General features: G+C 39.1%; 1 protein-coding gene and 2 non-coding genes across 3 annotated transcripts; all 3 read left to right on the top strand.

Annotated features, from left to right (window-relative positions):
• Nucleotides 1-15,657: 15,657 nt before the first annotated feature.
• On the top strand, nt 15,658-15,730 carry trnay-gua (transfer RNA tyrosine (anticodon GUA)). Its single transcript has one exon. It is a non-coding gene; the product is annotated as a tRNA-Tyr (tRNA).
• Nucleotides 15,731-16,032: 302 nt separating this feature from the next.
• On the top strand, nt 16,033-16,114 carry trnas-gcu (transfer RNA serine (anticodon GCU)). Its single transcript has one exon. It is a non-coding gene; the product is annotated as a tRNA-Ser (tRNA).
• A 1,431-nt stretch (nt 16,115-17,545) lies between these two features.
• LOC131349949 (origin recognition complex subunit 4-like) lies at nt 17,546-20,714 on the top strand. The gene is made up of 6 exons (XM_058385361.1): nt 17,546-18,544; nt 18,677-18,767; nt 18,868-18,943; nt 19,029-19,129; nt 20,209-20,394; nt 20,505-20,714. The coding sequence occupies exons 1-6, from the start codon at nt 18,366-18,368 to the stop codon at nt 20,712-20,714; spliced, it is 843 nt and encodes a 280-aa protein (XP_058241344.1). The 5' UTR covers nt 17,546-18,365.
• Nucleotides 20,715-25,029: the final 4,315 nt, after the last annotated feature.

Below are 25,029 nucleotides of genomic sequence, written 5' to 3'. Positions count from 1 at the left end.
CCTGGAACACCCCCACAAGAGCTGCGGTTTTGGAGATTCTCTGATCCAGTCGTTTAGCCGTCACAATTTGGCCCTTGTCAAGTCGCCCAAATGTCTACACTCGCCCATTTTTCTGCATCTAACACATCAACTTTGAGGACAAAATGTTCACTTACTGTCTAATATATATCCCACCCACAAAGAGGTGCCATGATGACAAGATAATTAGTTCAGATAATTATTCACTTCATCTGTCATATATATATAAAATTACATACATATAGGGATCTAGTGGAGACCACACCTCTATGGAGCAGGGCTGCAGGGCAGATTTGGCAGCAAAAGGGGGACAAACACAATATTAGGCAAGTGGTCATAATGTTATGGCATATATCAGTTTATGTATATATATATATATAATACTTTACTATTCAAAACTCAATGTGTGCATGTGTAAAAATAAAAACAAGAAAAAAAAGCTCAGACATTTAGAAACACCTTTTTTTATTTATATATCTATTCGTCAGTATGAGTGAGGGGAATCACGGAGGTCTGCGCATGCGCTTGTCACGCTGCAGCGTCACGTGATCTAGTTTCTGTGGAGTGTTTACTTTTAAATCCTAAAGTGTTGCGGTTCTGAAGGTCGCAAGATTTGGATTATCTTTTGGCATTTTTGCTTCACACCTTTCGGATTTCTCTTTACTCCACTACTGGATTTGACTCCTACACCGACTCTACAGCGCAGCGATGATGAACTTCGGGGGAGGAGCCGAGCCTCAGCACCAGGATGTGGATCCCGAGCCCGGATGGAGCGGACTGTACGACCCCTGGAACGGTGAGTTACTGAGTTTCCTCTTTTTCACTTAAGTATAAAGTCTTTTAAACACCGCGTTATTACAAAAAACCGCAATCAGGAATATCGTTTTATATGATTAGATGGTTTGAGAAATTCTGTTCGGCTAATCTTTATTTGGCTAATCGTTTTACGGACACGATCAGTATGCTAAAGCTAGCGGACAAAGCGGCAGACTCCAGTGAAACGAGCAGGGAAGAAGAAAACAGTGTTCATGTTTTCAGATATGTTAACATCAGCTTTTCATAAAAGTCCCAATGTTTACTTAACGTTTGCTAAAGTTTACTAAGTCAAGCCGAGGAGAGTTAGCAAAGATTAGCTAGACGGCTAGTTAGCATGTAGCTAAGTAATTGTTTTTCAGTGTTCATAGTTTGTTTTTTTGATGGAGTGAATAGAATGAGTTAAAATGCTTATAATAACATGAAGTAACATATTATTTTAAGGATTTTTCATTGTCCGTGTTTGTCGAGTTGTTAAAGCGGAGAGAGAAAGGGGCTGTGAGGAAAGGCAGCTAGCTGAACAAAACCAATCGGTACAAATAAATGGAGCTAGTGTGGCAATGTAGAGTGCAGCTTAGGCAAAAATATCAAGCTGTTTGTTTCAGTTCTGTTCAGCAAGGCTTTGTTTCTAGCTGTCGTGAATAAAATAGTTAGGAGTAGTGTAATTTATGATAAAGGGCGAATTTTTGAGAGGAGACACGATATTTTTAAGCATTGAAATAAATGCCCAGTGTGACTAACAGTGAAGCCGTGATACTGGAAGAGCCCTGTATAACACCTATAAATGCAGCTTAAATGTAAATACTGAGTTTTTAATGCACTTTTACAGGAAGATTACAGTAATATAACGTGTGTAAATACTTCTTGTTTTGATAGTGAGGCTTTGCTGCTTTATAAAACATACACAGTGCTATTAAAATGAAGGTTTCTGCTTTCTTTTATGAGATGTTAATAGATGTGTTGCATTGTCTGTTCATCTTCTTTGACACAGGGAGTCGGAGGGAGACGTTTGTGTTTCCGCAAGATGAGCTCAACTACAACAGAGAGCTCAGCGATTACGAGGACGATGACAGCCGGCCTGCTCAGCAGAATGAAGCTGGAGATGGTGGTGAATATGAGGTTTCGACGAGGAACCCGTCCATTGATAGAAGTCCATCCCCACCGATGAGAGGCCTCTCTCCTATATGGACCCCACCCCCTGTGAGGAGCCCATCCCCTGTCAGGACCCCATCACCTGTGAGGAGCCCATCCCCTCTCAGGAGCCCACCCCCTGTGAGGAGCCCATCCCCTGTCAGGAGCCCATCCCCTGTCAGGAGCCCACCCCCTGTGAGGAGCCCATCCCATCTCACGACCCCATCCCCTGTGAGAAATTCATCCCTTGTCAGGACCCCACCCCCTGTGAGGAGCCCACCCCCTGTCAGGACCCCATCCCCTGTCAGGACCCCACCCCCTGTCAGGATCCCACCCCCTGTGAGGAGACCATCCCCTGTGAGGAGACCATCCCCTGTGAGGAGACCATCCCCTCTCAGGACCCCATCCCTTGTCAGGACCTTACCCTTGACAAGATATCATTTGCTGCCTTATTATGAAATCAGCCTCAACAACATTGTGGATGATAGGGGCTATGTTCCTGCCACAATGATGACTCCTTTCCGACGCCGGGGCATAAGGAGGAGGCGGGACGAAGAGGATGGCTATCAAGAAGCCCCTCTGAGTAGACGGCAGCGTGTGGAACCTGATGGGGATGTGGATTTCATCGGGAGGGATGTCCTAGTCCCCAGTAGGTTTGTAAGGTTTTATGTGAGTGAGATGTAACTTTAAAAAGCTCAGTCTTCACCTCATATTCATCACCTCGTATTCATGATGTAAGGTATGTATCTGTGGTAAGTATGTGTGGTAAGTATTTCACCCCTAGATTTCAGCATTAGTCTTATCCCTAGTATAATCTATAAATGTAAACCATTTTAATGATATAACTGTGGCATCATTGAAGTAGTCATGGCATCTAGTTAAAATAAAATGTCTGCTGGTTTTTGTATTTTTCATATGTATTTTGATTTTGTTAAATGTTTAGAATTTTTAGATTATTAATGTTGTTTTTTTATTGTTCTGTTGTTTTGGTGTTTGGTGTTTATTGGTGTTAAATTTGGTGTTAAATTATGCATTGCTGTAAATATGTAAATATTACATTTTTAAGATTAAGATTTTTTTAAGTTATACAAATGTAGTGTACTCCCACCCCCCAAACCCCCCTCTCTTCCCCTTCTAAACCCCCTAAACACCCCCACCAGCAAGTTTAGAGATTATTAAGATATTTATACCACAGCGATTTGTTTTTGTTTTATTTATTAAACATTAATGTTAAATAAGCATTTCATAAAAAATTGTCACAACACTTTATTAAACGATAATCAGTTTTTAAATTCATTCATAGTCTCTGATTATGTCTGGCATACACGTCCCTGTGAATGCACTTTTATTATGGAAATAATTAATATTAATCTTAACATATAATAAATGCTGCTAAAATAATGCTAAGTAAGGAATCGTACTAAAATATTTTAAAATTATGCACACCTTATTTCAATTAGATTCGGGCATTTCGTTGTGGTATAAATATATTATCTGTAATAAGTTTATAGTTCATCATTGCTTGTAAATAGTTCTAAATAGTTAATAAATTATTTATTTGTTCAGTACTCGTGTCTCAAGTGTCTTCTTTTTTTTTTATAACACATCATAAGCATTTCTCATTTATTTCTCATATAATTACACTGTAGAAATTCTCCATCAGCTGGAACCTTGGTGTTCAGAAGTAATTACACTGTTTTCCTCTCACAAGCAAATACTTTCTAGCCAACAGTCTAAACCTGTTAAATCTGTATAACTAATGATCTGGTGTTGTTGTAATGTCAAATAAACTGATAACAAGTGAAGCACAAGATATGATTTTAATTGTACATGTTCAAGTTAATTCACAAAGGTGATCAAGTGATTAGTTCATAGATGAGACTTAGGAACTAACGCACCATGAGGAAGAAACTTCAGAGTTCAAAGCAGCATCAGCTCTAAATATGGAGGAAAAGCTGTCAGAGAGATGCTGTGGTCAGATAGACACCAAGTTTGCATTTCCTTACAACTCTTAATAATTATCCACAACACTTCTTTTTTTCTTTCACACAGATTTTGTTTTACATTATGCGTTATTTTTATTTTAGATTATGCATTATTAAAAACAAACTGGTCCATCTGTGGTGAAAAACACTGGTAGCTGTGGTTGCTAGAACTTTCCAAAAATGATTGTTACTGTTTATATATATATATATATACAGTATATCACTCATGGGATCAATAAAGTCTATCTATCTATCTATCTATCTATCTATCTATCTATCTATCTATCTATCTATCTATCTATCTATCTATCTATCGTGTTTCTATTCTATTGTATCATTATTCTTTTATTATTATAAAAGTTCAATAAACAGGTTCAGCAAAAGAAAAAAAAACAGAAAATGACTGAAATAAAGGAATGAAAGTTACATAGTGTTATTGGAATCTCCTTCAGTATATGTTAAACATTCTCCTTACAGAAAGTTTCAGCATTACAGTAGTTCTATGTATTCAGTATTTCTTTACATCACTGCATTTAAAAAGTATAAATTTTAATGTCAATACTGCACATAATTCTCAAATAAAAGTCTATCCAGCTGTTATGCAGAAGTCTGTAATGTTTCTCTTAAGCGTTTTAATATTTTGGTGTGATTTATACACATGGGTTTGTACATCATGACTATTGGACGCTTTATTATGTCCATTTTATGATGAAACAGCAAAAGAGTTTGAAAATCATTTGTCATTTTCTGATCATGATAAATATCAACACAACTAGACTGAAATATACAGGTAAGATATCTACTGGTTTCCTGTCAGGGTTGTGGACTGTTTTCTGGCCACTAGAGACCCCCACTGCCTTTTTGTTGGTTTCCAGTCTGTCATTATGTCTAATAGGTGTCACTTGTGCTTTGTTTAGGTTTGTGTATTTAAGTCACGTGCTTGATTCACAAGTAAGGGATGAATAATTATTTCAATTAATGGCTCTATAATTTATCGCTTGTTATAATACTACTTCAAAACAGATCAAATAAATAAATAATACAATGCAGATATTATATTTCTCTGATCCACCAGTGTGTCTCCACATCCTTATTTGACAAGAAAAAAGGCCATTATATATTTACACCACACTGTCTGGGAGCCAAAGTCAAAACATTGCATGCAAAGGACTGGCTTACATGGAAATCTGGTGACCAGCTAGAAGGGAAGATGCTTCCCTTCTTCATAATCTTCATGAATGTGTCCTTTGAGTGGTACAAATCATGGACTGGCTGCGTTCATATTCTATTCAGTTCAATTCAATTCATTTTTTTTGTATAGCACTTTTAACAATGAACATTGTCTCAAAGCAGATTTATAGAACATAAGAAACAAAAAACATAGTGTAAAAAGTCCTAGATGTTAGACAAAATCATCCCTAGTGAGTAAGACTGTGGAGACATGTGGCAAGGAAAAACTCCCTTAGATGGTATGAGGAAGAAACCTTGGGAGGAACCAGACTCTAAAGGGAACCCATCCTCATTTGGGTGACACCGGAGAGTGTGATTATAAATTATTCTAATCACCGAAGAGTGTGATATGAACAATGTCCTTTCTGCAGTTATGTACAGTCTACAGTGTGATGTAGAATGTTAGTGTGTGTATTAATTAGGAGGTTGTTGTCGTCCTCAAAGTCCACATAGGGCTGGCAGCGTTGCTTTGATATACCCAAATCCTCACGAAGCAGAATCCAGCTGAGGTTGGTCCATCTCTGGATGCCTCAGGATCCTCGCAGGGTTGGCCTCTGTCTACTGGAGCTGGCACAATCTCCAGATGCCTCGGGATGGGTAAAAAAAGGAACAGGTGGAAAGGAATTAGCATTCGTAATATTAGCAGGACTAGATGATAATGTGCATTTGATCAGATGTACTGGAGTACAAGGTTATTGGGTGTGTTATGTGTATGCCAGGCTAAAGAGATATGTCTTTAATCTACTTTTAAATTGGGAGAATGTGTCTGAGCCCCAAACACTGTCAGGAAGACTACTCCAAAATTTGGGAGCTGAATACGAAAACGCTCTACCTTCTTTTGTAGACTTTAATATTCTGGGAACTACCAGAAGTCCAGAGTTTTGTGATCTTGAAGAGCGTGGTGGATTGTAGCATGTCAGAAGACTGGTTAGATACGTGGGAGCTAAACCATTTAGAGCCTTGTATGTAAGTAGTGCTAGTTTGTAATCAATTCTAGACTTAACAGGTAGCCAGTGCAGGGATAATAATATTGGGGTTTTATGATCATATTTTCTTGATCTGGTAAGAACTCTGGCAGCTGCATTCTTCAAACTTGTTTATTGAAGATGCAGGACAACCACCTAGTAATGCATTACAATAGTCCAGTCTGGAGGTCATGAATGCATGAACTAGCTTTTCTGCATCAGATACAGACAAAATGTTCCTAAGCTTGACAATATTTCTAAGGTGGAAGGCTGTTTTAGTAATAGTGGAAATATGATTTTCAAAGGACAAGTTGCTGTCTAATATTACACCCAGGTCTTTCACTGCTGAGCTAGCCATAACAGTACATCCTTCTAAATGCAAGCTAAATTCTAATGGAGGGTAATGTAACTTCAAACAGGCTTCTTCAAGGTGAGTTGTTTTATTATGGTTTGACATAATAGGCTTGCTTAGTCATATCCATGGTCTCTGCTATTTGTGTCCCTAAATTAGTGTTAGAGTGAATGAGTACAAAGGTTACTGTGAAGACAGAAGAGAGAGAGGAGAAATGTGAAAAGAACTCCGCACAAATCTCATGCTTACTCTCCCCATCTGGGAAGCATCCGATCTTGAATGGGAAAAAACATGTATTGTGGAGCTGCATCTGTAATATGTATATAAAATGGGACATTGATATATTGTAGAAAGTATTCAAAACCGTTCGTTTCCTTGTTTTTTAATAGGTTACTCCCTTATTCTGAAATTAAATAAATTCTCCAAAAAACACCATAACAAAAAAGTATAGTTTTTCACATACTGTATGAGTGTAACTTATAAGTATATGTTTTGTAACTGTTTCACATTTCTCTTCATTCCTCCTCCCAGTCCCTGCTATGTACAAACATCCCACTGTGTTATTAGGGGTTACAACCGGCCAGATGATGAGCAGTGCCTTGTTTCCTCCAGAGGTATGAATATCAGTACCTATAAATGTCATCTACACCTCTATTAGTTCATTAGTAGCTGCTGAGAATATGCTCCTTGTAAGGTTGTGACTGAAATGTTGTGCGGTCTGTGTCTTATTATTTTGCATGTTTATATTTGCAGCCTGGCTAGCTAAGCATTTAACTCACTGGTTCGTGTGAGTTTTCCTTCACATCAGGAGAATTGTATATAAAGACAAATAGGGTTATGACCAACTGATCCATTTTAATTTTTATAGACCTAAATGCAAAATGTTTACTATTTTTTTAAACTGGTTGCCTACAAGCTATATGGTTGATATGAGGTGTGAAATGATGTATTGTGTGAGTGACTTTCCTGTTCCCAGTATCTTAAACTCTGAAGGTGAATAAAGTGTTGTTGTTGCTTGTAGATTGAACTAAATGTAAAAGAAGACATGATAGAAGACTGGTGATAAACCAAGCTAAACATGTGGTGCTAAAAATATAGCTTAGGTACATGTGATTTCCACTGATCACACTTGAGATTTTTCTAAAACATCATTAACAGTCATAGCAAAAACACGTCATAGCTTGTAGACCTAAGAGGCAAGATTCTGCTGAGGCACAGATCTGAGTATTTTCATCATCTTTGAAGGTCCCTGTGACTTAAATACACAAACCTAAACAAAGCACAGGGGACACCTATTAGACATAATGACAGAGACTGGAAACCAACAAAAAGGCAGTGGGGGTCTCTAGTGGCCAGAAAACAGTCCACAACCCTGACAGGAAACCAGTAGATAGCAGTTTATATTCATTTTTCATCATAAAATGGACATAATAAAGCGTCCAAAAGTCATGATGGACAAATCAATGTGTATAAATTACACCACAATATGGATTTTAATTAAAACGCTTAAGAGAAACATTATTACAGACTTTTGCATAACAGCTGGATAGACTTTTATTTGATAATTATGTGCAGTATTGACATTAAAATTTATACTTGATTTGGATTGGTCAGAAGGTGTTCAGCATGGTCCTGATAACAGTTCAGGTTTCAAATCAAATCTCTCTTTTTTAAGAATGTCTTCTTTCTGATTATTGTTTCTCTAAAAACAGTTAAATCAAAGTATTTGGCAAACTCCAATCATTTAACCCTCCTGTTATCTTTGGGTCAATTTGACCCGCTGTAAAAAGTACTCAAAAATGAGGTATAATTTTATATAAATGAGATTTATAATACCAAATATTTTAAAAAAAGTGCAAAATATATGTTAATGTGTTGGAAACAACCTTTATCTGAAAGTACTTCAAGAATTTGATCTAGATGGGATTTTTGTGGAAGATCCGAAAAGTTGGGAAATGAGTTTTTAACAAAGTTTTGGAACTGAAAATATCTAAAAACATGAACAGAAGGGGGAATTTTTGTGTTAGAAAAGCTAGGAAAAATATTATCAATGTAGATATCATTGACAACTGTAGAAATAATTGCTGGACAATGGAATTACTGTTAGGAAAACGTGAGATGGCAGTAAGAGGACCACACAGTAGTGCAGCTGGTCAGGATGGTGAGACTGGGGAGCAAGAACCCTCTTCAACACTGACTCAATCTGGGACCCAATCACAGAGTCCGAAATGACTCTGAAACCAGAACAGTGTAGATTGTATATTTGTCGCCCAGTTGTAAAATAAGAAATTTTGAAGGGCAGTTTGGTTTTTAAAGTATTTCCCTGGGGATTCTGGCTGGTCATTTGTTCCAAATAAAAGATGAGATGTGTTGGTTTGAAGTCTTAAAGAAAGTTTTAGATATAAAAATTGGAACACACTGAAATAAATACAGAAATCTAGGCAAAATGTTCATCTTTACTGAGTTTAAACGACCAGCCAGAGAAATGGGGAGAGCTGACCAGCGAGCAAAATCATTCTGAGATTTTGTGAACTGTACCAGCTCTCCCAATTGTTCAGTATGAATGGCAATTGCTAAGGGTTCAATTACCAATGCAAAAAGCAAAGGTGAAAGCTGGGGGCAGTACGGTGGCCTAGTGGTTAGCACTGTTACCTCACAACAAGAAGATCCTGGGTTTAAACAGGCAGGGGTCATTCTGTGTGGAGTTTGCATGTTCTCCCTGTGCTTGTGTGGGTTTACTCTGGTTTCCTCCCTACTCTTGGTATTACTTCTGTGTTTTCTTTTGTTTGTGGAGATGTTTGTGTCTTCTGTCTAGGAAGAAGCCTAATTGGTTCCCCCAGTCTACTTGGTGCCACGCCCTGCCTGGTCAGCTGACTCCATGCAACCTATAAGAAGACTCCTTCATCACTTCCTGCCTTCAGCCTTGTGCTCACTTGCTTCACCCTTTTGCTCACTTGAAAGCCCTTTACCCCTTAACTGCTCAGCTGTGTAAATGTGAGTTGCTCTGGATAAAAGTATCTGATAAATCTTGTAAATGTAAATGCTACTGTTTGTTTGCAGTCAAATAAATCTGTAGATGCCCTAGTTAACACGATACTTATGTAGCAGTTCCAATCAGTACAATGAAGTACATCTTGCTTTCTGCTGGACAGGACCACACTCTAACCTCTGTCATGCGTGGCCTTAAAGGGTAATTAGTGTGAGGTTGGGGCTGTGGGATGGCCCAGTTGGCAGTAAGACTGTTTTGATGCTCCCTAGGAACGTGCACAGGTCCTGTTTGGACCTAAGAGGGCATTGATATATTCTGTATCTCGGCACGCTCTGTCTTGGACTGGCTGCGGCCCTTGGCTGAGGGTGTGTCACCATTTGTTCATGACCTCATCTTATTACCGTGATATTCTTTGTTTTGTCCTAGAAGTTCTTTCTGTTCTGTTTGGACAACATGTGCTGAACACAGACACTCAGTGACAGTCTTCTGTATCTTAGATAGGCCTTGTCGTAGTAAACTCGCAAAATTGCCAGTGAACACGTCAACCACCACGTCTGATTCTGCTGACGTCTTTTGTTTACCTATAGATAATAATGAAGATTATACCTTTCTTCTGTATAAATACTCCCTGTTCATCTCATTAAATTTCGAAGAGTTCTGCTATTTAATCACTGTCTCTGCGTAGTTCTTTAGCATCTCTTCCCTGAATTCAGCGCGACTCAGGAATTTTCTCAGAGTGAACACAAAAATTCTAAAACTAGGTTTCCATGTTCTCCTTGTATTTTGTTAATCATGTTCTATTTGTCCCGTGTCTTGTGTTGGTTTCGTTTGATTCATGTTAATAAAGCAACGCTTTAATTGTTCAGCATGTGGGTCTGTTACACTGTGTGCAGGAGTTCGCGACTACCACAGAGATCTGGGTTTGGTCCCCGCTTCCAGTGAAGTCTCCCGATTATTACACACAAACTTAGTTAAATGAATGTGATTTCTATTTCTATGCTCTGTTGCAATCATATGCACAGGCTGTGAACACACTGTGCATTGTACACTGTCTGTGCATATGACATGACATTCATCCTGTGAATCACATTTATACCTGTGCACTGTTATACATGATCACACTGTAACACACACTGCACTGTTATACATGATCACACTGTAACACACACTGCACTGTTATACATGATCACACTGTAACACACACTGCACTGTTATACATGATCACACTGTAACACACACTGCACTGTTATACATGATCACACTGTAACACACACTGCACTGTTATACATGATCACACTGTAACACACTGCACTGTTATACATGATCACACTGTAACACACACTGCACTGTTATACATGATCACACTGTAACACACACTGCACTGTTATACATGATCACACTGTAACACACACTGCACTGTTATACATGATCACACTGTAACACACACTGCACTGTTATACATGATCACACTGTAACACACACTGCACTGTTATACATGATCACACTAACACACTGCACTGTTATACATGATCACACTAACACACACTGCACTGTTATACATGATCACACTGTAACACACACTGCACTGTTATACATGATCACACTAACACACACTGCACTGTTATACATGATCACACTGTAACACACACTGCACTGTTATACATGATCACACTGTAACACACACTGCACTGTTATACATGATCACACTGTAACACACACTGCACTGTTATACATGATCACACTGTAACACACACTGCACTGTTATACATGATCACACTAACACACACTGCACTGTTATACATGATCACACTGTAACACACACTGCACTGTTATACATGATCACACTGTAACACACTGCACTGTTATACATGATCACACTGTAACACACACTGCACTGTTATACATGATCACACTGTAACACACACTGCACTGTTATACATGATCACACTAACACACACTGCACTGTTATACATGATCACACTGTAACACACACTGCACTGTTATACATGATCACACTGTAACACACACTGCACTGTTATACATGATCACACTGTAACACACACTGCACTGTTATACATGATCACACTGTAACACACACTGCACTGTTATACATGATCACACTGTAACACACACTGCACTGTTATACATGATCACACTGTAACACACACTGCACTGTTATACATGATCACACTGTAACACACACTGCACTGTTATACATGATCACACTGTAACACACTGCACTGTTATACATGATCACACTGTAACACACACTGCACTGTTATACATGATCACACTGTAATATACTGTGCCATGTCTACTGTGTATACTCTATAATAATGTATCATATGTCATTACCATACTGTTTATCCAAGTATATGTTTAGATTGCAATTTAGACTGTACAGGCTGATTACAGACTATATATAGAAGTATTTAAATTTGTACATTACATATTCTACTGCAATGTCTGGAGCTGTACTCAAGAATTTCACTCACTTCTACATGTGTGGATGGTGATGTGACAATAAAGTGATTTGATCTGATCTGAGTTAAAACTACAGACAGCTGTTTACAGACACCAAACTCCTGAAATATCACCTGTGTGCTGTTTATTTTGTGGGCATGTACTCCAATAATACAGCATAAATATTTTAGTTTGTAGTGTTTCAATTAGAACTCCATCACCATATCATACAAAAATAATAATAAACATAATTTATTTAGAGTAAGCGCTCTGTGTGCTGCCATTGTCCAGTATAAAGTCCACTATGATTAACTCATGTTAATAATAAGAATATGAACAATAAAATAATTACAACACAGGACAGCTGTTCTAACTGTTAGATAAGCTTTATTTCAACTCCACTGATCAAAATGTTTGCTTACAGTTGCCTTTTAGTCCTACTGCCAACACGATTTTTCCATTTTCAGACAGTTCACATTTATCTATGACAAGAAGCAAGACACATTGAGGCCATTTCTGTCAAAAATGAACACACTTAAATTAATACACTAGCCTTCAAAATAAGGGATGTACAAAACAGAAAAGAAATATATAAAAGGTGGACACTTTATAGCCTTGCTAAGGCCATAATATATATAGTGGGGTCCAAATGCCATTTTTTTTATTTAATACATTAATTTGTTTTACAGATTATATTATTTGACAACAACTTGAAGTCAAATCTTTGAAATTTATGCTTTCTGAGTTTCTAGCATTTAGCATGTTGCCTTTTTTGCTTTAAATGAGTGTGTGCATGTGAGCTGCATGGACACCACAAGTTTATGCAAAACCTTACAAGTCATTTTAGATCAAATGCATCAGTGTGTCACTTGAACACATGCTTCAGTAAAAAAGATCAGACATGAGGAAAATCTGACCTTTAAATAGACACCTAGAAAGAGTACAGAATCTTAAATTAACTACTGTTTACTTTCTATATTTTAAATAGGAAAAAATGCAGTTGAAGAAAAATCCCAGATTATTAATGTGGTCACAGAATTTGTTGTTTTACCCGAGTTGGTTTCTTCAAGTCTTTTGTTTTGCGGTGATTGAATGAATCTGACATTTGACAAATTCAGACTTTCAGCATGTGAAATGTTAAAAAAAAACCTGTGAGGGTGGACTAATGCAAATTTTGAGAAATTTGCAAAATTAAGAGATGACTAGAGCACAAGCCTCCATTCAAGAATATTGAGGATTAATATTATTATAATTATTATATATATTATAAAATTGTTGTCTAGATACTTGTCATGAAAACCAGTCGGGAGTTTGTGAGAATGATGTCTAATGTCACGCGCTTTGGTGCCTTTTTGTAACATTGCTAATGAATAAATAGCATATTTTATGCGCCAATCGCGTTAGCAGCTAATCGCTAATGCTAATCGCTAGCTTGGTCTGTGCCATTACTAAGCCTGTGATTGGTACAAATAATTGATAAGTGGTATTGGAAAAATAATTGGTTGTGAATTAAAATGAATTAACCACAACTTATTGGAAGCCGTACGAGATATTGGGCTACTTTTCTTGCCGAAAGCCCGGTGAGTGTATAGCATGTTCACCTTTAGCTCGTAGCTGTGGCTAATATGCTAACAAGAAATGACACCACACTTGATATTGTTGTCTAGATACTTGTCATGAAAACCAGTCGGGAGTTTGTGAGAATGATGTCTAATGTCACGCGCTTTGGTGCCTTTTTGTAACATTGCTAATGAATAAATGACATATTCTATGCGCCAGTCGCGTTAGCTCTAGCAGCTAATGCTAATCGCTAATGCCAATAGCTAGCTTGGTCCTGCTGACCGAAACTTTCTGTTGGTGTTGACTTGTTAGTTCAATTATTATCTTGATGTGTGGTTTGCGGGCATTCCAGTTTCGGGGTGCAGCTAAATATATATATTTTTCTTTTTTTATTTTTGGGTACTGATGGACAGACAAGCAGAGAGTCGAGCTGCTTCTTCTTCTTCTTCTTGTTTAATGGTGAATAACTCCTTAGGATCATTATCGCCACCTACTGTACTGGATGTGAAGTAAGTTGACATAGGTGATGAGTCTGAAATTTGAGAAGGGGATATTTTGGTGGATGTTCCGTTTTCCTTCCAATCTATGGCGCACTCAGTTCACATGCTCATGCTAGCGCTGCGTGTTTAGCTCCTCTAACACTCACAATTAGCTCTTCATGCCCCAGATTAGGTAGAATACTCCCATCCACACATATTATCATCTAGATCCTAAACCTGAGTCATAAATATATACTGTATTTAATCAGTGCTCTGTATACCTGTTCACGTTGTCTTTCCCCACTTCACTCTCATGGTGGAAGTGAGACTCAGATGGTGTCTTCATGCTTCTGATTCACTGAAGACTCCTGGTTTATGTCATCTGTAGTGGGCAGGGCAGGGGTCCTTGATCTCCACGATTGAGAACCCTGTGCTAAAATCAGGATGTGAACAAAACATTTCCTCTAAGGTACATAGTCTCAGGGTCAGCTTGCAAACCTAAAAGCCATACAGACGGCAGTGAAGGTAGTCACAGTAAGCTCCCTGTTTTACAGTTGTTCATGTTAAACAGCATTTTCTCAGGTTCTCCCAATGCATGTCGCACTACTCTGTGGTTGTTGTTTTGTTAAATCTGGTATTTACTTTATTTCATGTTGTGTAAATTCAGGACCAAGTGCATTTTGGAAGAACTGACTGTTCATGAGTGTGTGCATATAATAAAAAATCTCCTTCCTTTTATTCTTGTGCTGGGTGAAGTTGCATTTCAAAATGCATAATTACACAATTCATATTTTACCTGTAATGCATAGGAAATGCCTAGTTCCTGACCAGAAAATGGGAGTAAATGTAACTTTCAAATGTGACTAGTACATTTAGAAAAACAAAGTAGGGTCCACTCAAAGTTAAGTAATATGGAAGCTTTAAAAAAAATTAGGTTTAAGTTTCAATAAAAATACACTTTTAAAACTCTCAAAGTTAAGTAGAGCAAACCCAAAACAATGACTAAGGAAATGCAGAAATTTAGAGCAAGAAGTATTTCTTACATATAGAAAATTAAGTAATAAATACAAAGACTAGTCTTACTTGAACTACATAATTATTTTTATTAGGTAGATCAGGCTGAATATTTTTATCAGAGCAGACTGGTTAAAAAATAATTTAAAAAATAATAGTAATAATAATATAGTCACCTTTAGAAAATGTGGATTCAAACACATTTCTTATTCTTCTTTAAGCAGAAGCGTTCCTTCCGCCCATGGCTACAGGGGTGGCGGTTGACCACGGGGCCTTAAGCCGAGACCATTCAAGGTCAGTGACCTGCCGCGAGCCAAGGCCGAGCTCCCTCCTTCCTTGGGAATGGTTAGATGTCTCCTGTAGAGCTGGTGAAGCGGAAGGCGTGTTAGTCGCACGGCAGACCATTTGTAGTGCCCGTGCCAGGCTTCCTCCTTGTCTGGCCGAATGACTCGGTCGTCATCTTACCACTCACGTGTAACCCCACCGGCGCCCTCAGGTAGCGTGGGATTTGAGTGGTGTAAGGCTCCCATGCCTTCTGTCTATGCCCTTAAGGAAAAAGCTCTACCGCTTTCTAAAGAAGTTTGCCTCGCCGGTCTGGACGTGGTGCGCAGTCGTGCCGACAAAAACCTGATCACTCACACGTAGCCCTGGCAGAGGTGCTGAAATAGCTCAGTTGGGAGAGCATTAGACTGTAGATCTAAAGGTCCCTGGTTTAATCCCGGGTTTCGGCAGCTGGAGGTAGTGTAGTCCACCAGCACAGTTCCGCAACTTATGCCTCAGACTTGAAAACAGCAAAACGTGGAAACAGTGCAGGATAAAGGTCTGAAAGGCCCCCTGGTCCGAGACGAGAGCAAAAAAACTAGGATGCTACAGAACTCTTAGGTTCTCGTTGAATGCTTAGCCTGCACCCTTCAGTTTACGTGACCGCATGCCTCAATACCTGCATACAAATCATTGGCAAGGTAGCCTCCTAGCCTGCACGCCATTAGAAAACCCCTGCTTTTGACAAGGCTCCTTGGAAGCGGTGCCACCTGACGAGGTGGCTGAGAGGTTAAGGCGATGGACTGCTAATCCATTGTGCTCTGCACGCGTGGGTTAGAGTCCCACCCTCGTCGTGCATGTGCTTCCTCTTTACCGCTATGCGCCACACAGCGGCAACTGAATGCTCCCCCAGACAGTCGTGCAGCGTGAAAACAACAGTGATCCGACTACTTTGAAAATCGTGCAGTGTGAACTCGGCATAAGTGTTCCACAACCTTGGGCTGCATTCCCATGCTGGTTGGACACACATGCTGTAAGTTCATATGAACAAGCCACTTCAACAGGAGGTGGAGGATATGGACAGCCAATCCACATTTCAACTCTTCGGAGGCGTGGGTTCAAATCCCACCGCTGCCAGGGGGGCCTTTTGTTCTTAATATTCTCCTAGTGCATGTTCCCGCTCAGTGCTTAATTAGTAAATGAATAATTTCCGGAACAAAACCAGCAGTCTCTCGCCGCTGTGACAAAACGGTGGTAGCGCAATTATAAAGATTATAAAGATTCGTTGCTGAATGGTCTCATGTATTATCCTGTTCCATATCCATGCCAATCATGAATTTAAAAAAATAAATTCTCTCTCTCTCTCTCTCTCTCTCTCTCTCTCTCTCTATATATATATATATAATGAGTAAAACCATCATGGCTTCTCTATTGTTAGCAAAACATCTTGAGGCACCTCATCCTCTGCAACACCGCAACCATTTAAGGCCAGTTGTGGTAAAGAGAACTTTAAATATCTCTTATGAATTTAATATTAATTTCAAATTTCCTAAATGTTGATATTTTGCTTTATGATTTGTTTCATTGTAGACAATCAGCAAGTGTGAAAAAAAGCTTTAGCAAAGGTTAGGGTGACAAATTTCAGGGAAAAATTCTACAGAAACCCAGAACTGCTGGAGGAGTACAGAAGAGGGAGGTTAGGAGAGAGAGAGAGAGAGGTTAGGTTTGGAGATGTTACAGCAGGTGTAATTAGCAATAAACACCCTACAGTGTTAGGAAATGTACATGAGAGTATACACACACACACACACACACACACACAACCCTTTAGCCACTACTATAACAGGACTTTGGTGCTGGACTGAGTGGACTGTTCATACTGGGGGAAATTCCCGCCACACTAAGGCATGGAGGTCGTGTGATTCTTAAAGTGACAGCAGCCTAATAAATTTGCTGCACAATTTTGTTATAATTTAGTAATTTAATTACATAATAAATAAACAGTTATTTGTTCTTCTGTTAGTAATTTGTTTGTTTTTTTATTTTCTTTTTTACTTTACTTTTCAATTCATTTCAAAGACTAAAATTAAGCTCTACCCCACAACTTCAGGCCCAGTATAGAACACACACACACACACACACACACACACACACACACACACACACACACACACACACAGAGTAAGCATCAAGTCTATACTATATGATGATGTATACATAAAATGTTTTTCCCCATGTTATGAGACTAATTTAATGTAATGCTTTCTTTCCGCTTCCAGGAATCAAAAACGAAAACAAACTGGAAAAATAAAGAAAACTGAAGAGCTGACTAAGAAGCAACATGAAAAGAAAAAAAGACAGTGGTCAGTTATTTTTTAGTGCCATGGTAAAATGCTTCATGTTTTTTAGGTAAACGTTGAAATGTTGTCCTGTTTATTCCTGTTTTAATGTTTTTCTTATACAAGGTATAAGAAAAAGTATACAAGGCTCAGTATAAATCTCAGACTAGTATACTTATTATCATTACCCAAATAATTAACCTCATTACTGAAACCTATATATCATTACTGAAACTCATGATTATTAGATGTTAATTTAATTAATAGAGATATAGTACTTTGATGTTAAATGCATGTGCAGAATCTTAAAATGATGTTCTCTCAGGTTTGTCACGTCATTCTGAAAAAATGTCAGGTTTCTTCAAAATATAAAGAAAAAATGTTTGTAAATTGTGGACGGTGTTGCGGTAATGAGAGAAATCAGTCAAAATTTAAAAAACTGTTAAATTAAAAATAAATATTATTTCAGAACTTGAAGTAACTGTGCATGACTATTAATAATCCATTTTTAAAACTGTGAAAATGTATTTGCTTTTCTATCAGTGTTAATGTTTTCACAGTGTTGCAGTAATGAGATTTTTTAGGACTTATTTTGGAAATTATGTTCAAAAAGGTGTTAAATGGTAAGTAAAAGTTTTTAAATTAATGTTCACAAACACTCCAGACTTTGTTGCTAATGTCTAAAAAAAAAAAGTTAATTTAAGCATTTTTAAAATTTTCATGTTTGAAATTTTTAAAACCAAGATTTCGTGAGAATCACCCAGATATGTGTGTAAATGTTTGTAGAGGAAGTGCTGGAGTATGCTGTAAAAACATCGATTTTAAAGTACTATCCGCTGTCGTCTGCACTCTGCATGCTAATCTTTGTTTTAAAATTGTTCTTCTGATGTCTGAAGGTCCAGAGAGTGCTGAGGGTAAACCCATGGGCTTGGAATCGAAGTACAAGTGGGTTTTTAGAACAGAATGCACTCTTTATATGAGGTGTCTGCTAAGACCTATATTTTGTAAAGGTGTATGATGTATTCTGTGTGTGTGTGTGTGTGTGTGTATGATGTATTCTGTGTGTGTGTGTTTTAGGCACCTGTTGGAGCTGTTAAGGAGGACAGCGGTTCACGGTGAGAGTAACTCTTTGCATATCATCGGTCCATGTGGATCTGTTAAAACCATGGTACGAAGATGTCTGTGTGCTACTTCTGTTAGGTTAGGATACACACATGTACTTTACACTAAGCTGTTGTGTGTATGTGTGTGTGTGTGTGTGTGTGTAGCTGCTACGTTGTGCTCTGAGAGAGCTGCTGGACTTGCAGGAGGTGAAGATGAATGTCCTGCAGGTTCACCTGAGCAGTGAGTGTTGTGTAAAAGAGCGTGTGTTTAAAAGAGGCTGCTGGTTTAAGTCACGGCTCCGTTCATGGCCGCGTGTCTCGTGCAGGTCTGCTGCAGATGGACGACCGGATCGCTCTGAGAGAGATCACACGCCAGCTTCAACTGGAGAACGTCGTAGGAGACAAAGTGTTGGTGAGTGTGTTCCAGTATTCCTGGAATTCTCGAGTCGTGTATACAGCTGGGACGTTACAGGAGCGGCAACATCACATGATTCAAAAGAAGTGAATGTGAGAGAAACTTGGGAGTGATATTACTGTAACTGATAACCCAGTCTGTCTGTCTGTCAGCCTGCCTGCCTACCTACCTGTCTGTCTGTCTTCTTGCCTGCCTGTCTGTCTGTGCATCTGTCTGTCTGTCTGTCTGCCTACCTACCTACCTACCTGTCTTTCTTCCTGTCTGTCTTCCTGCCTGCCTACCTGTTTGTCTGTCTGTCTTCCTGTCTGCCTGTCTGTGCACCTGCCTGTCTGTCTGTCTTCCTGCCTGCCTTCCTGTCTGTCTGCCTGCCTGTCTTCCTGTCTGTCTGCCTGTCTGCCTACCTGTCTGTCTTTCTGTCTGTCTGCCCACCTGTCTGTCTATCTTCCTGCCTGTCTGTCTGTCTGCCATTACCTGTTTGCCTGTCTTCCTGCCTGTCTTCCTTCCTTTCTTTCTTCCTGCCTGTCTGCCTTCTTGCCTGCCTGTCTTCCTGCCTGCCTACCTGCCTGTCTGTCTTCTTCCCTGCCTGCCTGTCTGTGCACCTGTCTGTCTGCCTGCCTACCTACCTACCTGTTTGTCTGTCTTCTTGCCTGCCTGCCTGTCTGTGCACCTGTCTGTCTGCCTGCCTGCCTGCCTACCTGTCTGTCTGTCTGTCTGTCTTCCTTCTTGGCTGTCTTCCTTTCTGTCTGTCTTCCTGCCTGCCTACCTGTTTGTCTGTCTGTCTTCCTGTCTGCCTGTCTGTGCACCTGCCTGTCTAACTGTTTTTCTGTCTGTCTTCCTGCCTGCCTGCCTGTCTGTCTGCCCACCTGTCTGTCTATCTTCCCTCCTGTCTGCCTTCTTGCCTGCCTGTCTTCCTGTTTGCCTACCTGTCTGTCTGTCTGTCTTCCTACCTGTCTGCCTGTCTGTCTGACTACCTGGCTGTCTGTATGCCTACCTATCTGTCTGTTTCTCTGTTTGTCTGCCTGCCTACCTCTCTGCCTACCTGCCTGCCCACATGCCTGCCTATCTGACTGCCCGTCTATCTGCCTGTCTACATGTCTGTCTTCCTCCCTGTCTGTCTGTCTGCAGGTGATAAAAGCAGCAGTCAGCCAGTGTTCTTCATCCTGGAAGAGTTTGATCTGTTTGCTCATCATAAGAACCAGACGCTGCTGTACAACCTGCTGGATGTTTCTCAGTCTGCTCAGGCTCCTGTAGCTGTGGTGGGACTCACCTGCAGATTAGTATGTACACACACACACACACACACACACACACACTTAATATACCTGTCACCAAAAAACGCCGCATGTTTATAAAATCTCTGTATTTTTTTCCTGTTTGTTTATTCCAGGACGTTCTTGAACTCTTGGAAAAGTGTGATAAGTCTCGTTTTTCCCACAGACAGAGTCACCTGTTGAGTTTTCTGACTTTCCGTCAGTATCGAGACGCCTATCGGTCCGAGCTCACGCTGCAGGATTCTCTCAGGAGTGGAACCTCTGCGTCTCGGTACGACACACCGCATCACGAACCTGAACTGAAGTGTTACACTGCTCACATGTGAACATACACACTGCTGGAGGAAGCTCACGTGTTTTCCTCGATTGTACATAGCACGTGTTCTCTCTCCTCGTCTTCCTCACCACTGATGATGATGATGATGATAAGGGAGTAATTATAATGATCCAATTCTAACCATGACAACCATGATTTGACCAAGCATGACCAATTAGAGTAAAATAAAAATATCTAAAGGCTTAATATATATATATATATATATATATATATATATATATATATATACAGGTGCAAAGTTGATTTATTTCAGTAATTCAATTCAACAAGTGAAACTGCTGTATTATATAGAGCCATTACACACAGACTGATATATCTCAAGTGTTTATTTCTTTTAATTTGGACGATTATGGCTTACAGCTAATGAAAACCCAAACTTCAGTATCTCAGAAAATTTAAATATTGTGAAAAAGTTCAATATTGGAGACTCATGGTGTCGCACTCTAATCAGCTAATTAACTTAAAATACCTGCAAAGGTTTCCTGAGCCTTTAAATGTCTCTCAGTCTGGTCCAGTAGGCTACACAGTCATGGGGAAGACTGCTGACTTGACAGACATCCAGAAGACGGTCATTGAGACCCTGCACATGGAGGGTAAGACACAAAAGGTCATTGCTGAAGAAGCTGGATGTTCACAGAGTGCTGTGTCCAAGCACGTTAATAAAATTTTAATGGAAAGAAAGTGTGATAGAAAAGGTGCAGAAATAGCAGGGATAACCGCAGCCTTGAGAGGATTGTGAAACGAAGCCCCTTCAAGAATCTGGGGGAGATTCACAAGGAGTGGACTGCAGCTGGTGTCAGTCGCATTCCTTGTGTCAAGCCAGTCCTGAACCAGAGACGATATCAGAGGTGTCTTACCTGGGCTAAGGACAAAAAGGACTGGACTGTTGCTCTGTGGGCCAAAGTCCTCTTTTCAGATGAAAATAAATTTTCCATTTCATTTGGAAATCAAGATCCCAGAGTCTGAAGGAAGAGAGGAGAGGCAAAAAATCCAAAGTTGCTTGAGGTCCAGTGTAAAGTTTGGGGAGTGGTTTTTGGAGCCGTATCATCTGCTGGTGTTGGTCCACTGTGTTTTATCAGGTCCACAGTCATCTACCAGGAGGTTTTAGAGCACTTCATGCTTCATTCTGCTGACCAGCTTTATGGAGATGCTGATTTCATTTTCCAGCAGGACTTGGCACCTGCCCACACTGCCAAAAGTACTAATATCTGGTTTAAGGACCATGGTGTCCATGTGCTTGATTGGCCAGCAAACCCTGTGAAATCCCATAGAAATCCCATAGAGAATCAGTGGGATACTGTGAAGAGGAAGATGCAAGACACCAGACCCAACAACGCAGAAGAGCTGAAGGACGCTATCAGAGCAACCTGGGCTTCCATAACACCTCAGCAGTGCCACAGACTGACCGTCTCCATGCCACGCCGCATTGCTGCAGTAATTCATGCAAAGGGAACTCCGACCAAGTATTGAGTGCTGTACATGTTCATACTTTTCAGTAGTCCAACATTTCTGTGTTGAAAATCATTTTTTTAATTAGCTTTTTATTGGTGTAATATTCTAGTTTTCTGAATTTTGGGTTTTCATTAGATGCAAGCCATAATCATCAAAATTAAAAAAAAATTAAACACTTAAAATATATAAAAAATATATCAGTCTGTGTGTAATGAATCTATATACTATAGAGTTTCACTTGTTGAATTGAATTACTGAAATAAAGCAACTTTTCGATGATATTCTAATTTATTCAAATACACCTGTGTATATATGGTGGGGGGGGGGACAAAATCTCTGCTGCCCTCTAGTGGACAACTCTGAACATAACCATGACGACCACGATTTGACCAAGCAGGAGTAAAATAAAAATATATAAAGGCTAAAAATATACATTATAGAAATATAACATACATATAATAATAAAAATGCTTTTTATTACAAAAGTACAGCTTTTGTATAAATATATAATCACTGCCCGATGCCTGTGGGTCATTATACACAGAATCGAACTGAGCAATTATTTTCTTTACCCGTGTCACGAAAACTGAAGGACGTCATAGTACGGGTTTTTAAACTGTGGTCAGCCCTGAATAGGGGACAATGTCATTTATTTGTTGCTGCTGTTTCTTCTTCTTCTGGTGTCCTTATCCATGAGAGACAGAGAGAGAGAAAGAGAGAGACTTTGACTTTTACAATCCTTTTATTTACACATAAGTCACATAATATGTGGTAAAATCAGGGTGACTCAGTAATTCAATAAATACATTTTAAAATATTTCAATAAATTAAGTTAAGACACATCAGTGAATGGTGGATTTAGTTTAGCTCTGGTGCAAAGCAGGGTTTCTCTTCTGCTACAGAGCACAGAGCATTAGCATGACACCACACTGTCTCAAACATCTTCACATCATTCATCTTTCTGTAGAAATTAAAATCAATTAAAATTCTTGATTTAACAAGTCTGAGGAAAATTCTCTTTGCATCAGTCTGTGTTTTGTGCAAACACAGGTATATCGCCATTTTTGCCTGACCAAATATAAAATTGATCAACTGGCATTTGAAACTGTTCCTCCTGACGTACTTAAAACATACTGAGAGAGAGACAGAGAAAAAGATCTTTATGTGGTGGGTATGAGAACCCTGATTTGGCTGATGTGATAATTATAGCATCATTACAGATAATACAGTCTATCTGTGTAAACTGTGTGTGACGGATAAAAAGTGCAGCTTTGTTCCAGAGCTACAGTATCCTATAGTAATGTTGTAAATGCTTGATTCTGATTGGTCAGATTCATTCGTTAATAAAAAGGGTGTGGCTGGTGATATGTTGAAGCTTTTCATGAGGAAATGTGTAATATATTTGGAAGGAGTCTCCAGTTTTAGTGTTTTTCTAATAAGGTTTGTTTGTGTTATTTTCAGTAACAGGATATGTTTTAGATTTTGGTCTAAAACTTTAAGAGCAAAAAATCAAGAGTTTGGTGAGATCATGATCCTTTATAACTGGAATAATGTGGATAATTTGCTTTGGTGATGTTCCATGATATTGGATGCAACTCAACAACAAAAGATGTTCATTAATTAGTAAAAAATTCTACACCAATTACCCATAACATTATGACCACCTGCCTAATATTGTTTTGGTCATCCTTTTGCTGCCAAAACAGCCCTGACCCGTCAAGGCATGGACTCTACTAGATCCCTGAAGGTGTGCTGTGTTATCTGGCACCAAGATGTTAGCAGCAGATCCTTTAAAGGAGAAGTTCACTTCCAGAACAAAAATCTACTGATAATTTCCTCACCCCCTGGTCATCCAAGATGTTCATGTCTTTCTTTCTTCATTAAAGAAATGATGTTTTTTTAAGAAAACATTTCAGATTTTTCTCCATATAGTGACCTTCAATAGTGTCCTGGAGTTTGACCTTCCAAAATGCAGTTTAAATGCAGCTTGAAAGAGTAGTGTTTACGTTAGGTTAATATCTATGCATTGAAAATATAGTCAGTGAATGTTTTTTGGGGATTAATTGCAGCTCAGCCTCTTTCCTGTCCAGGCCTATACAGTGTTTCTATATTAATATTAAAAGCCATTTTGAATTGGATTCATTATTGGGGTTTGGAACTTAACTGTTTAATGTTAACTGCTTACATGATGTCATGAGGTCATGTGACCAATTGGCATCATGTAGAATTCTGAATTCTGTTCAGAACATCACCTGACGACGTACATAGCAACCATCCTCAGACCACCTTTAGCTATCGACAGAGAAACAGTGCCCCTTGTGTAGCAGCGATTTTACACCATTTAGCAGCATTTTTACACCATTTAGCAGCGGTTTCACTGAGTTTAGCAGTATTTTACAGCGTTTAGCAGTATTTCACCACTTTTAACTGTTTTATACAATGGCTGCACTGTTTGTGAAAGATCTTCACCCTGAAGTATCAGAGGTGATACTTTCTAATAGATTTAGACCTGCAGGACACGTCCAATCTGTCCACATTTGCAGGGACAGGAAGACCGGCTCTCCTCTCGGATACGCGTATGTCAACTTTCGCTATCGAGATGACGGTAAAACAAACCTTTTCTTTTTTCTACACTGTTTCTTACCTGTTTTTGCAGCAGATTTAAGGCTACATGTGTAACTTCTGTAGTATTTTATAGTTTTACTATATGGATATGGTCATGTTTTAAATGGTACTAAAAAGATATGAAAAGATATTTGGATGAGTTATATATAGACTATAATAGACTTTAATTAAAAATGAATGGTTTATTTCTGTTCCCTCAGCTGAGAGAGCCATCGATATGTTCAATT

Source organism: Hemibagrus wyckioides, unplaced genomic scaffold (genome assembly GCF_019097595.1).
Source record: "Hemibagrus wyckioides isolate EC202008001 unplaced genomic scaffold, SWU_Hwy_1.0 Contig18, whole genome shotgun sequence".
Lineage (NCBI taxonomy): Eukaryota > Metazoa > Chordata > Actinopteri > Siluriformes > Bagridae > Hemibagrus > Hemibagrus wyckioides.
Note: the sequence above shows the minus strand (reverse complement) of the source record. Positions and strands in the feature narration are given on the sequence as shown.